Below are 15833 nucleotides of genomic sequence, written 5' to 3' on the forward strand. Positions count from 1 at the left end.
ACAACAACCACCAACCGCTTCACAACAACAACAACAACGCCAACAGCCACAACCTTTACCGTCACATCTCGCCCTCGCAACCATCGCATCACCGCCATTCCCGCGCCGCTTGTGGGCACCGATACTGGACTCGTACAGGGCGCGCACCGAGCAGCGGGTGCAAAAACACCAGCCTTTCCGAGAAATCGGATCAAGAATGATTCACGCCCACTTCTGTTCCGTCCTATCAGCGAGCGTGGGGCGATTTGGCCCCGCCTCCAGGCGCGTCGGAGTATAATCGCTATATGCAGATTCGCGGATCAAGAATGATTCACGCCCACTTTTCCTTCGTCCAATGGGCGAGCGTGGCTCCGCCCCCGAGCCATTCCTGATCCAAAAATCTGCATATGATTTCTCCTGTCGGACTATAAAGCACCGAGCGCGGAGCGAATCGAGGCAGTTGGACGGAGTTGAGGAGAGGGAAGAGTTGGAGAGTTGTGGCGGCGGCGAATTCAGAGGAAGGAGTTGAGAAGAGAAGAGAGTTGGAGAGTTGTGGCGGCGGCGAAATCAGTCGAGAGAGTGTCTGTCGGGGTCCGGAGAGGCTGGAGAAGCCAAGAATCTTTGTGGATGTCGGCGCTCGTGTCAGAGTCGGGGAGCTGCGGAGAGGGGAGGCCGGTAACGCGGTCGAGGTCGCAGTGGCGTCGCTCGTCGCGGGACCCAAGCCAGCCAGATATCCTCCTTCCCCCGAGCATCAACAACCCCCCCTGTTTCCCCTCGCGCTGAGATAGTGTGAGAAGGGGGCCCCGTTCCCACCCCATTCCAGGCAGTGCCAGCGAGGCCCGCGGAGTCGGGGCGCCGCCGCCATTTTGCGGCTCATCACCAGACGGGTAGGCTCGACGCGGTCTCGGTCCCAGGCCCGTCTGCCCCCTCATCGTTGAGGGTGGCCCCTTCCTTTTTCTTTTGCTTTGGAGTATATGTGTTGTCGGCGCCGTCTGTGAAAGTAAAACTGTATAAGTGTTGCCGTGTGCTCGGTAGTCGGTAGTAGATCTGCATTGTGTCTCTTTTGTTGCATTTGCTTTTTGTGCAGAATTGTCGTGTTACTTTTACATTTGCTTTTGGTGTATAATTGTATATGTGTGCTTTCCGTTTGCCGCGGAATAAATGCGCTTTATGTTTAACTGTTTTTTCCCGTTGCGCTTCGTCTTTTCTTTTATTGAATCTCCATCTTACTTCACGTAAAGGGTTGGTCGTGGGCTAAATACGTCCAATAATTAATCGAACCGTTGAGGTTGACGATAACACCGCTCGGTTATCCCGATAGTACGGAACGGGTCGCTTAAAGTGGCCCGTGTCCGAAGTCGACCTGCGGCGAGGTGCGATCGCCCTGTCTACCCTCCGTGTGGGTACCTAGGTAGGTCGAATTTGGCGAGCAACCCTATCCCACGCGGGGGGCCGATTGGCACGATCGTGGTGAGGCCGAAAGGCCCACCCGTGACTAGTTCCCGGCGTTAGTCCGAGAGGGTCACGACGGGATTGTCCGTCCGGTGGGCGACGTGTCGCGATTCGAGTTACGTGGCCGCTCGCACGCCGGCGGGCGCGAATCCGCAACAACATATATATATATATATATATATATATATATATATATATATATATATATATATATATATATATATATATATATATATATATATATATATATATATATATATATATATATATATATATATATATATATATATATATATATATATATATATATATATATATATATATATATATATATATATATATATATATATATATATATATATATATATATATACATCTGAATCACATCCTGACTGTTATGGTAAGCATCACTGTGGATTATGTCTCACACGATAAAGCCGCATAATTCGCACAGAGCAAAAGAGCACAGTTAGGAGGTGCGTCTGATGTATAAACGACAAATGTGGTCGTCATTGGTTAGATATTTGTCGGTATGCTCTCCTGATGAGGGCAAATAAGCCCGAAATCAGGAGTGGTGGATCCGTTTGATGTTTAACTGATGTTGACCATATAATCTTTGTCTGTTTTACAGAGTCACCGGGCCGAGGCCTCTGTGTTGGAGGTGACGCTTTGGTGTAGGCCTGTGTCCAATGGGGATCGGGAGAGTGCTTGTCACACTCCACATGTTTCGAATATATATGTTTTATTCTTAATCCATAAGCAGTACACACTCGTTGGCTTGTGTGAAAGGGGTTATCTCACCAAATACCCTGGTAGGCTCTGCATTGTTCTATTAGTTTAATTTTTCTTTTGTTCAAAACGTCAGCTGCACCTCATTTCCCAAGGCACTAAACACACTTATCATGCTCAAGTTGATGTAAAAAAACAACCCCCCCCCCAAAAAAAAAAAAACTCAGGGTGCAGAAGTCCATTTGAAATACCAATGCAAGCTTGGTGAATTGTATTTCTAGGACCAGTTTAACGAGAGAATCTTGGGAAATGTGCTGTGAATGAACAGCCAAAAGAGGCAAATGAGTGGCCTGCATCAAAAATGTCCCTTTCAGATGTCTATGCCAATAAACAATTGGTAAGTATTTTCTGTCATCAGCGAACTATCGCCGACACCATGAACAAATTCCAAGTTCCTGCCATGACCTTGGTTGAACCGTCAGGCCTGGCCAACCTGTTCGTGAAAGACTTGGGCCAAGCTTCTCCTGACCAACCCCACCAAAAAGTGAGAATAATTTTGGCCATTAACGAAGCATTTCTTCGTCATTTCTTGTGAATAATATTATGACGTACAACTAATATACTTGGTCAGACTTCTGCCAATGCGGAATTGCATGTTGGCCAAGTTTATTCAAAAATACTCTTTCAAGTTTAAGATATTGTGAATAAAAAAAACCTGGGGCAGTTTTAACAAATTATCATGTATGTCGTCGTTTCCTGCACCATAATCATACGATGTATAATTCTAGAATTGTGTGTTTGCTGGACTTCTGTGCACTCCTGAACTGCCTGGCAGAATGAGTTTAAAATTTATGGTTATACCAGGGGTGTGCATGGGACGGTTTTGGACTCTGAAACGATAGTCTCGAGTGTTAAGGGTGCTATGAGCACCCAACTTCTCCAGATGTGAATGTGTATCGTACAGCCGGCATTGCAAGTCATAAATAATCCCGTCCATAATTCTGGGGGAATTGACTTCTGTAAGGACGGGTTCTTCGCGAGCCAGTACAGTTATTTTAGCCACTGTTCAAACACCTCTGGTTGCCTTTGAGATAGCAACATGATGTGCTTCACCCTGTTTTATGAATACGTAAAGTGCTTGAGTGGTAATTATTGTGGTTATTCTGCCAGGTACTTCATGCTGAAGACTGTGGAGCAGCACTCGAAACTTGCCTTCTCACGAGTGCTGAAGCAAACAAAGAAAAACCCGAACAGTGTAAAGGACCGGACAGCAAGCATTCGCTACCTTCGCAACTACGGGCAGATTCAGGCTGGCCAGAAAAGTACGCAACTGCAATACCGCAACACCTTTTTCAACCACTATTTCCTTTCCAATTCTTATCCTTGTGCCTTAAAAAAATTAATTGTGTGTGAAGTCGAGGCTCGTGGAAGAGCTGTAATGCTGAAAGGAAAATATAACATCACAGAACAAGGACAACATGGTGGAAAGAGGGTGAGGTAACATAACATAACAGCAGGGTAGAGGTACACAACAGGAATGCTTGGAGGAAGAATGGGTGAGAAGATCGAGATAAATGGGGAGGGAGAGAAGGACACGTGGTGAATAGACTAGATGTAAGCACAAACACAGCAAGAAGAGAAAGGTAAAACCGAGAGGAAATGGTTTGCTTTGGAAGGGGTGATGGGGGAGGAAATGGTTGGGGGATTGGGGGGGTGTACTGACCTGAGGTGGTGGTGAACAGCCATCTTGAAGCCTTGGTGGGAAGAATGGGATTTAACAGAGTGAGGATGTTTGCTCCACTGGTGAGAGAAAAGAGGAACAAATGAATGGAGGTCAGGAGTGAGCTTGGATTTTGGTAGTTTCAGCAGAGTTAGGTTGCTAGCAGACTGTGTGCATCCTGCAGAAACCTGGGGGTTGGGGAATGAAGCACAGAAAGGGGACAGAAGACAGAGAGACCACTGACCTTTCTGCGATGGGATCGTGGTCATCCCATAGTCAAACTAATTATGGGAGATTCTATTGATTTTGAGGGACTTAACTTCTACAGCATCAATGAATGCATGGTGTGAGGCATGAGTACCAGCCCAAAGGGGAGGGCAGTACTCCATCAAGTTGCCTTGTAAGTAGATAAAAAGTTCAGATTTGTCAAGGAAAGACTTTGTATGATGTTGGATGCCCAGTATGGGCCACAAAAAAGTCGGTGACTGGCTTTGGAGGGCTGAGCGAACACAAATTAATTTCTTTAAACTCAAAGTTTTTATTTTATTTTTGAACATATAGGTTATGGGTATTAAGATGATGATTCAAATGTGAAATATACCATTGCTTATTAAATTCATTGTAATGTACGACTGCAGTATTATTGTTATTGCCACAAGTTATCTGACCTTATTATGGGTTAGGTCGAAAGGGAAGGTTTGGCCCATGTTTTTTTTTTTTTTTTTTTTTTTTTTTTTTTCCATGAACCAGCTCTAGGCCTGATGTTTGGAAACGATTTACTCCAGAATTTGTAATTCACCAGGGTTCCAGCAATTCATTCCAGTGTACGAGCGGATGAAACACCCGGATTAACATCCATCTGATGGAATGCACACTGTGTCATCATCCTCAAAAAGCAAAGTAATAATGTCGATTAATCATTTTTGAGGTGACTTGTCTATTGCTGTGTTAACTAATACCTGAAATCATGTTTTCTGCTTTCATGCATGTGCTGAAAATCAAGATGGTGGCAAGTGAGATAACAGAGCATTGAACAGCCAATAATTCTGAAATTTCTGGTCCATTCCCCACCAACCTAAAACGTGAAGGCTTTTGCAATTTCCAGACTATTGGCAGCATGGTACGTTGATGATTGCCTGTCGAGATTATATACACGAGCTTGGTTAAACAAAAGTGAAATTTAAACCACTCGTGGCAAACATGTCAGAATTACAAGCGACTGCTCAAAAGCCCTCTGCCTGACTCTCTTTTGCTTTTTATCCCCCACCGCATGGCGGAAGGGGGATATTGTTAATAGTAATGAAAAGCTCATGGAGGAGCTTGTACACGTATCACATGCAGGACAAATATGTCTGTGTTGACGTCCTGGGTTTCCTGCATCGTGAGCCAGGATTTCAATCGGGAACATAAACAGGCTTGGTCAGGAGGTCGGTAAGAATCTTGCTTAAGGTGCTTGGCCCATAATTTTACTCAAATATATCCTATTTTAGGGCTTGCACCTCTCTCTTTCCTGTTCAATTTGTTTGTATGAGTGGTGTGAAAGGAAATTGTTGCATATTCCTTTTTTGTGCAAATGTTATTACCTCATTTATTATCTCTTTTTCTTCCTTCACCTTCTTACTTTTATAGCTTGTTTTATCAGTCGGTGTGAATCTTTCCTTTGGGGATGGTGATGGAATTTGAGGATCGAGTTGGTCGGGGTTGTGAGAAAAAGCTCGGTGCCTTTTGTCGTGGGGTGGTGGGAATGTAGGGCAGGCAATTAACACTGTTCGTTTTATGTTTTGATCACAACCTTTTGTCCTGCATACCTTTTCCGACAAATTTATTATTATTTTTTAACTTGTGAGAAATATTTATATACACACACACACACACACACACACACACACACACACACACACACACACACACACACACACACACACACACACACACACACACACACACACACACACACACACACACACACACACACACACACACACACACACACACACACACACACACACACACACACACGTCTGGAGATGGCGATGGTTCACGAGCGGTATTTGACGATGTCGATTGTTTCAGAAGTCTAGGATGAGACAATGTGATAATTTTTGACCAAATTATAAAAATGATCAACATGATGTACGAGTGACAGGTTATTAGCTGCTAAATGTCGAAAACCCGGTTTCGTTCAACAACTTTCAAAATTTGACATTTGCATAACCTTTAAAGGTGACAAAACAATGTTGTGGACATTAAAATAAGGAAACAGGATACGTGCTATAGCTTATTGGAGTTAGTTCGTCGAAGAAGATCGAAAACCCGGTTCGATTCCCACAACTTTGACCTTTAAAGTTCACAAAGGTCAAGGATTATGACCTTTGGTGCAAAACTTCCTCTGGAACATTCCAGGAACAACATAACGTTATATTGGCTATATGGCATTTTGCACTCCCCGGATTATACATACTTTGATGAAATCGGCGTAAAAACAAACTAGAAAGGGGGCGCCACGGGCAAGGTGTTCGAGATAGAGCAAAATGGTTTAGGTGGGGAATGACCTCAAGATTATGCATAAAAAATATTGTCATCCGAGCACTCATAGTTTTGGCGGTCGTATGATTTTTATGTCAAAATTCGCGATTTTCTAAGTTCGTGACCTTGTGACCTTTACCTTTGGATGAAAATGAACAATCGAGTTCTGTGGGGCTATGCAGGTGCCATTGGGCTAACCAAATACCGAAACCCCTGTCAGATTCGACAAACCCCCTAGGAGAAGATGCAAATTGAAATCGGTTACCCCCTAAAAACACAATTCGCAATTTTCTAAGTTCGTGACCTTGTGACCTTGACCTTGGGATGAAAATGAAAAATCGTTCTCCGTGGGGCTATGCAGGTGCCATTGGGCTCACCGAAATACCTAAACCCCTGTCAGATTCGACAAAACCCCAAGGAGAAGATGCAAATTGAAATCGGCTACCCCCTAAAAACACGTTTTTGCGGCGTGGCTCCACCCATAATGGGCGCACCACGCCCATTCTCAGGAAAACAAAACTAGATCATGATATAAACCTCCCACCAAAATTTTATCAGGATCTGATCAAAACCCATGGAGCTATGCTCAGGACAGACAGACGACAGACAGACACACACCAATAATGAATATCGTGGTCACTTATTTTTTCGTGAACCAATATATACTGAAACGCAAAAGAAACTTACCACCTTTTAAACCTTCAAATATCAACAATAACACTGCGTGTAGTAAATGTGTGAACTTATTTGTGGACAATAGTGTCCTCACTGTCAGACAAAACGGTCACGGATGGTCACTTCATAGCACAGCATGCTGTTGAACAGCCGTTTTGACTGTCAGTGATTAGCCAAGGGGTACGGGATGATTTTAATGAGCCGCACATGATGTCTTGATATTGGCTTTAAAACAGCCAGTGCAAAATGGGCATTTCAATCAACATGCCACGATTGTCAAGGGATCAACGGCAGTGTGCCTTGGGCATATACTGCAAGGCGGATTGAGCTACCGTGAGGTAGCACGTCGCCTTGGCTGTTCACACCAGACGATATCGGCCCTGGTGGACAGAGACACCCTCCACAACTCTGCAGATGACAGACCTCGATCAGGGAGGCCAAGAGTCACCACTGCAAGGCAGGACAGGCAGATGGTCTTAAGTCAGATGGCTTCAGACATTGAGGACTGAGTGGGACAGAATCCAGCAGCAATCCATCCAAAGGCTGGTAGGCAGTATGCGCCGACGATGCACTGCCTGTATCCAAAACAATGGTGGCCACACACGCTATTGAAAGGGGACTGACATTGCACCCTGTGCTGTTCTGTACTATAGAACAAACTTATGGGATGGTGTATCTTGGTCAAAAACTTGACATGTCATCAATAAAATGCCAATGTTTCAATTTGCAATTGTTGGTTTGTTTTATTTTGAACTGTTACAATTTTATTACATTTCAAACAAGTGGTAAGTTTCTTTTGCGTTTCAGGATATATATATATATATATATATATATATATATATATATATATATATATATATATATATATATATATATATATATATATATATATATATATATATATATATATATATATATATATATATATATAAAATTTTTGTACATATAATCGAGGCTCATGGAAAAGCGAGTCCACTGTATGGATGAGGGTGTAACAAAGGTTGGGGGGGGGTTGTGGAACAGGGAGTCGGGAGGGACAGAGCAACAACAGCGGTGGAGTTGAAAGACAGGATAGAGGGAGATTTGGACAAAATTGGTGGGGGGGGTGGGCATATGGATACAGAAGGAAACTCTCAGGAAAGAAAACTGCAAATTTGGTAGGAGGGGGTGAGGGGGGTTACGGTATGGTGAGGGGGGGGGGAGGTTAATATGGGTAGAAAAGATAAAGGTTTTGGACTAGGATCAAGGATCTTAGCTGGTTGTGAACAGCTAAGCTGTCTTGAAGACCTGGTCGGAAGAATGACATTGCAGAGAATGTGGAAGTTGGTTCCACAGGTGAGAATTGCCCAAATATAGTATGATTTTCATGAAGTGAAATAACAGACCAACTGCAACTGTTGGGATCGAATTTGGAGCATCACTTCCCAGAAAAATTAGCTCGCAAAGTTCCGTTGAGCAAATGAAGGGTAATTAGCCGATAGCATGTGGAATCCTCGATCAGCACAATTCCAAACATCCTCACCATTTCCAAATTGACTATTGTCAATGTCATGAAGTGGAAGAGTACAGGCATTACCTTCCATGACCTTTGATTTGGGAGATCATTGAAAAATTGTCTCAAGAGGGAAACAAACAGAACCTTGCAACGTATTCTTGCAATTGATGTCATTCTTTCGTCATTCCACAAGAGAGCAGCTGCAAGCATTTCATTGGTGTTGGTGATGTTTAGTGTTGCATGATTCAGTAAAAGGCCTTGATATATGGAAATTGGCCAGTACCTCAGGTTCACATTATTCACTGCAATTGTGATGTTTGAATACCATTTATGCACTTGACAACAATGACCACAAAAATCGAGGGACGAACTGTTTGAAAGATGGTGGGGAATCCCACCTCCTCTTCTTCTTTCGGCTGCTCCCGTTAGGGGTTGCCACAGCGGATCATCCGTATGATCCGCATAGTGATTTGGCACATGTTTTATGCCGGATGCCCTTCCTGACGCAACCCTGGTCGCCTCTTACGACACAGGGATATGGTACACCTATTTTAACCGGGGTATACACCGGCCCAGTACACTGGTACTCATTTTGCCGACCTCGGAAGGATGACAGGCTGAGTCAACCCCCTGGTGTATTAATTCGGTGGCCCAACGGGGCTTGAACTCAGGATCTTTTGGATCCCAAGCCGCTGCCCTAACCACTGCACCAACACCAGGCAGGTGGGGAATCCCACCTCCAACTGTTCATAAACCGGAAGGAAATGTCAGAAAAATAATGGTCCAGGCTGCATTGAGGTCATGGTGGGTTGGGTGGTGGGGTCCAATGTATTGTCGTGTCCAGTGGGTCTGCCCCTACCTGGACGGATGGCCAAACAGTTCTCCCTTGGAGACTTGCAGCCGAGATTCTCGGAGATTGTGGCACGCGCGGGAAAGAAACACCTAGGCGCTTCACCAGGAAGGTAGTAATGCGTTGATCAAATGCTCTGAGGAGCACAGGGGTTTTACTCTTGAACCCACAATAGATACACGGACACCAGCAACTTAAATATATAATGATTTAACAAAGAGAAAAAAACCACAATTATAATGGAAATTAATCAAGATGTGAGGTAACCTAAATCTAACTTTGAGGCCCCTCCACACTGACTCAAAATCAAACAAGAGGACAGAATTTAAAAAAGAAATCCCTCCTCTATTTTGGGTCCAGGAGATGGTCTCGGTAGCTTGAAGGTCACCAAATCACCATCACTGCGCGGGATGGAATCAAGCTGCTCTCTGGGCAAGGAACGGAACGTATGTGAGGTAATTTGTGAGGTGGTATTCAATGCCAGGGCTCACCAAACACCGTGTAGCCTCTTCATCGATTGTCCTCACTGATGTCCTCACCTACATCGATCTTCTGTTTGCGGAATGGCACCATCTCTTTCCCCCGATGGCTCGACATGAGGCTTTGGCGCTGGTCCCACACGCGGGAAAACTTGCCTCAGCACGAACACAAGAATCGTGCGGTGGTCTTCATGCGTCAAAGGAAAGCCAGCCGTAATGCCCTGCTCTTTCAACTGCCGATCCTGCCTCTCTCACTTCTCCTCCACTTCGAGCCTTCATCTCTGACCGTGTGTGTCTCTTCCTGCAACGACCTGCCTCCCCGTTCTTTTCAGACGCACGCCATTCTCTCCGATTGCCTCCCTCACACCTAACTCCACTCGTGCGTTCGCTTCTGATCTCCCTTCGATGTCACGCCTATCAATCATCCATTCCGGGGGCGTGACTTGTTCGAACGAAAATCGGGAAGGTGGGGCTTCTCGCCTGCTTGGACATGCAGCTCGGTTGTAGTTGTTTTTATGGATGTGATCCTATTGCTGGCTTGTAAATGCAAAAACGTAGAAAAAGGTCACTGGGGCAATTACATACTGGGGGAAATTGTCCTTGATCCCTGTCTAATTAACACCGCACCATCCCTCGTGTGGTGACACTAAACACTTAAGCTCAGTATCCCTACTTTGTTTACATCGAGATGTCTCCTACACGTCCACGGGCCAAGCAACTCTATACGATCCTATCTTTCCTATGAAATTCCTCCATCTACCCCCACAAGTAGCATATTTATGTTTGTAGGTGGGGGTGGGGGGGTAGATATTTCCTTGGAACAGATAGAAATGTATAGAATCGTATGGTCTGTGTGTCGGTCGCCCATTTGATGCGATCAAGTCGGGAAACTTAGCTTAAGAATTTTCGTGTTTGTGCACCATACAGGGGATGGTGTGTGGTAATAATTCATTGGGGATTAAGTTGAATAAAAATTGTGTGCATAACACCTTGTAATGTCACACCGGATAAGGTCGACAAGAATGACAGCTTTGTTTAAAGGGGCTGCGCTGTCCAGAGAATGAGAGGAGGAGACTTTCATAGCCTCCGGAGGGGTGTAGTTTTCATTACCCCAAGAGGGCAGAGTTTTTGGGGACCTCTGAGGACAATTGTGATTGTGCTAAGGGAGTGAGAATCACTTTGAGGAGAAACGGTGGCTCTGTCAGTGCTTGCCTGCCTTATCATGTCTTAATGCTTTCTCCTGTTCATGCTCTTGCCGTGTTCCTGCTTCGTCGTTCCTGCCTTGCCCCATTCGTCGACCTGTCCATGTGCCTTTGTTGTCTCATCGCATGCTCGTCCACCAGAGCTGAGGCCTCATCCGGTTTTCGTTCTCCATCCCCGTCTGTGAATAAATTTGGTGTGTGGTGCCTTCCATTTTTTTTTTTTCTAATTGTATATAAGTATTTATTTTCGATTCCGTGTTCCCCCTTTCTTCCCCACCTCAACCCACCGTCATCTCCACTGTCACAATCGCCTCTCCCTGGGTATTTTGTTATTTGGTTTGGGAAATAAACCCGTTGGTTTTCAGAGTCAAGAGCCTCGTGTGCTTCTTGCGTTTCCTGCGCACGTGCAAATCCGCCATCAATCGGAAGCTGTCCAAGCTAGTAAAAGCCATTTTGGTCTATTTGTCCATTGTGGTTTTAATCAGCGTGGACACGACAGTATTAATTGCCCGTACAATAAGGCTTTTGTGATGCATTAGCATTAAAATGATATCCTATGATTGGAGAATATTTATATGGGGCAGTGACATTTTCTGCTGGTCACATGACATTTTATTATTTTGAACAAGTACATACATCCCTCGTTATATGGCAGGTGACGATGTACGCAATTTTGCTCCAATGTAACATAAATTAGGGAACCAGTGCATTATATACTGAAACGCAAAAGAAACTTACCACCTTTTAAACCTTCAAATATCAACAATAACACTGCGTGTGGTAAATTTGTGGACAATAGTGTCCTCACTGTCAGACAAAACGGTCACGTATGGTCACTGGAACCTTCAATGGTCACTTCACAACACACCTGTTGAACAGCCATTTTGACTGTCAGTGATTAGCCAAGGGGTACGGGATGATTTTAATGAGCTGCGCGTGATGTCCTGATATTGGCTTTAAAAAATGCCAGTGCAAAATTGGCATTTCAATCAACATGCCACGATTGTCAAGGGATCAAAGGCAGTGTGCCTTGGGCATACTGCAAGGTGGATTGAGCTACCGTGAGGTGGCACGTCGCCTTGGCTGTTCACACCAGATGATATCGGCCCTGGTGGACAGTGACACCCTCCACAACTCTGCAGATGACAGACCTCGATCAGGGAGGCCAAGAGTCACCACTGCAGGACAGGCAGATGGTCCTAAGTCAGTTGGCTTCAGATATTTAGGACTGAGTGGGACAGAATCCAGCAGCAATCCATCCAAAGACTGGTAGGCAGTATGTGCCGGCGATGCACTGCCTGTATCCAAAACAATGGTGGCCACACACGCTATTGAAAGGGGACTCGCATTGCACCCTGTGCTGTTCTGTACTGTAGAACAAACTTATGAGATGGTGTATCTTGGTCAAAAACTTGACATTTCATCAATAAAATGCCAATGTTTCAATTAGCAATTGTTGGTTTGATTTATTTTGAACTGTTACAATTTTATTACATTTCAAACAAGTGGTAAGTTTCTTTTGCATTTCAGTATACATTACGTTACATTCACTTTTACAGAATTTTGAACCTCTGTTATGGAAAAGAAAAAAAATTGAGGGGTTGGGGAAAATCGAACCGCACCCAGTCTGTCACTTGTCCTCGCATGCATGTCGTACTGCGCTAGGTCATTTGAGTGTGCTGTTCATGCTGTACTAGTTTGCCGTGTTCCTTGCTGCTCGAGCTTGGCTTGTTTTGGTTCAGTCCATTGTGTTGATCACACTTAGTGCTGCACAGTGCAAGATTTCGCCCTTTTTCAACATTCTTACTTCATTGAAGGTAAGTCGAGATGTCTTGAAAAAGGCCGTTGAAGTGCAAGTGATAACAGAAATGCAAAAGGAGACTGTAAAGCAATTCCCTTGGATGTAAAAAGTTGCTTGTTAAATATGTGCTTGAAACAAGGTTTGTGTTGCATTGTTAGGTGTTTCAATTCCGCTTCAGGGTCAAGATGTTTTTTTTTTTCCGTAGAACCGCATCTCCAACTAGAACGGCATTCAGTCGAGCGCGTACCTCTGCCAGGCTGAACAGTTTATGCTTTGTTTCCCATTGATAGGCTCGATCTGAATCCTTGGGGCATGTGAGGATCTGAGAGTGAATGAGAGTGCATTTGTTGCGAGATGTAGAGGATAGAGAAGAGAGAGAGAGAGGGTGAAAAGAACAGAAAGTTGTGCTGACTTGCACTCGCAGCGCATATTTATCCTGTGTACACAATCTCACTTAATTGCTAAGGCCTTAGTTATTTTATTACTTGGTTTACAGATCCGCCGACGGTATATTTGCCGAAATGAAATATAAATATAAAACACATTTTTAGCCTTTTATATTTATAAATTTTCCACCGAAGGTGCAGAAGTTTCAAAACCCGAAATGTAAACGTCGGCATTTATTTTCAAAATATAATTTTGCGCGGGTGCACCAAAATGCCGAGTCCCCTTTAACCAAACTGTGTAGTCATCTTCGGTCATGGCGTCTGAGCAGTGGCCAGCGTGGTTCAGAATGACTGTGGTTTCTGGGGCGAAAGACATTGTTAAGAAGTATGTCAGCGGTATAAATTTGAGTGACTATTGGTGATTTATCACGCAACATCTTGACGACTAATATTCTGGCCGAACGATTGCATCAATTGAGTGCAGCAGCAGGGATGATTCGCAGGAGACTCTCGATCGTGCCGATTTTGTTTCCGTCGAAAGTTGTACACCGCTGTTCGTATTGAAAGATTTTGGTGCCAAGTACATCAAAGTTTCCCTGTAAGATGTTGATATTCAGCTTTCAACAGACCAGAAATCAGCCTTTGATGTGATGTGCTCATGGGGATGGGGAGACGGTACGATCAGATGCCTGCTGAAAAGTAAGAGCTGGTTATGGCTCTGATTGACCGTTTTGAGCGTGTTGACTCCTACTAGACACCTTTTTTAAAAATCATATCCAGCACTATGCACTCATGTGCACGCACACATGTACGATTTGGACTAATTTTCTCAGCATTGTTTCCATTTGTTTGATGATCCAACAGGTTTCTATAAGAAAAACATGCCAGACTATATTGTAAAAACAAGTTTGAATCCTTTATTGTTTTTCACAACAGATGATACAGTGAATACAGTGAACAATGGCATGCTGCATTTGAATGGTTTCCATCTTCAATGTTTTCTTAGATCCTCCTGGTCCAGGATTTATATTTATTTCTCCCCCACCTACCCTTGTCTTTTCCATGGAACATCCGAAAAAAAAAATCATAAGATATAATTTCTAAAAATTGAAATTATATTTATATTTATATTTTGACCGACCGACCCTACATTTTAGCTGAAGGACTGCGTAAACCAAGTTGTAAAATAACTAAGGCCTAAATAGAATACTAAGATTTAACTGACTATAATCCAATGCATTTGAGCTTTCACTCGCCCGAGAAGTGCACGACGGTCTCTTCAGGCACACAACCGTCGCAGTATAATGGAGCAATGAGGGAATGGGGTTCAATTGTATGGCATTTCACTTTTTGTGCAACTTTTTAAAGAACAGATTTCTTCCATAAAATTGAGGGATGTGTGTTGTGTATTTAACATGCTTTGTTGGCGAGAGTGTTTGAACTGATCACCAATGTTTTGACTTCCTTCAACTTTTCCTCATTTCACCGCCATTCTTGTCTACCCCCCTATCCCTCCAGTCACTGACGACATGTATGCCGAACAACCAGAAAATGTAGAAAACCCACTGCGCTGTCCCATCAAATTGTATGACTTCTACCTCTTCAAATGGTATGCACCTGTGTTCATTGCTATCCCAAGTCCACAGTGTTATACAGAATGCTTAAAAAATATATATTTTTTAAATCAACTTTTTTTTTAACATGCTCATCTTTTTAAATTGGTGTCAGTTGCAGGATAAATTGCAAGATGTAGGCCAGAGGCTCGAAACAGAAAGAGCTTGTGCCGCAACAATATTTCTTTTTGAGTACCATCATGTCCTGGAGCGATCTTGCAGGGTGAAAACAGAATATTTTTTTTCTTTTTTTTCATGCCTTGACCAACGAAGTTGCCGGAGTAATCATTATTCGATATTATTGTGCTGTCCTGGGTACTTCGCAAATTAGCCCTGAGCATGGTCAATTTGTTACCGCGTAACTGCACGATAAATCGAACGGCATGGTAAACACTCGATAGAGTGCACACCTCCACCAAGCTGAACATTTTACATTTTGTTTCCTACTAATAGGTTGGATCTGCATCCGAACCTGAACCAAAATCGAATCTGCTTGTTCTTGTCACCTACCCAAATCATCCACCGAGTTTTCTCATAATCCGTCCATAACTTCTTGAGATATTATGCTATATATCGTTTTTGCCCCCCCCGTCTCTCAACAGTGAAGAATCGTTTCAAAAACTATAGTATCCATATCCATATCTTCACCAAAATTTATTCAATTCATGCTTGTCAAACACCCAATCTATTCTCCAATTTTCGTCTGAATTTGTCCATAACTTTTTTTAGATATCCTCGTCACAGACAAACAAACACACAGATGTCGTGCAGAGCATGATACTTGTGAAATCCCTGAAACAAATTCGACCATAAAAATAATTGGTGGTTGAATTCAGTGACCCGATTTGCAAATACTGTTCAAATTTCAAGTCAATCGGATGAAATTTGAGGATTTTAGAAATGCCACTGTAGTTGTTGAGCTTTGG

The 15833-nt window shown here is 43.6% G+C and overlaps 1 protein-coding gene across 4 annotated transcripts in view; it reads left to right on the top strand.

The window, feature by feature from the left end:
• Window positions 1-15817, top strand: part of QRICH1 (glutamine rich 1) — a 65031-nt gene extending 49214 nt beyond the window's left edge. For 2 of the 4 annotated variants that reach the window (XM_085870441.1, XM_085870443.1), the window contains exons 8-9: window positions 3331-3482; window positions 14813-15817. In XM_085870441.1, the coding sequence (XP_085726567.1) occupies window positions 3331-3482; window positions 14813-14994 (334 nt within the window). In that variant the 3' untranslated portion in view covers window positions 14995-15817. The remainder of the gene's footprint in view (window positions 1-3330; window positions 3483-14812) is intronic. The other 2 variants (XM_085870440.1, XM_085870444.1) reach the window with 2 other exon arrangements.
• Window positions 15818-15833: the final 16 nt, after the last annotated feature.

Source organism: Eptatretus burgeri, chromosome 2 (assembly GCF_056783735.1).
Source record: "Eptatretus burgeri isolate ZD-2024b chromosome 2, Ebu_testis_v1, whole genome shotgun sequence".
NCBI classification, from domain to species: domain Eukaryota; kingdom Metazoa; phylum Chordata; class Myxini; order Myxiniformes; family Myxinidae; genus Eptatretus; species Eptatretus burgeri.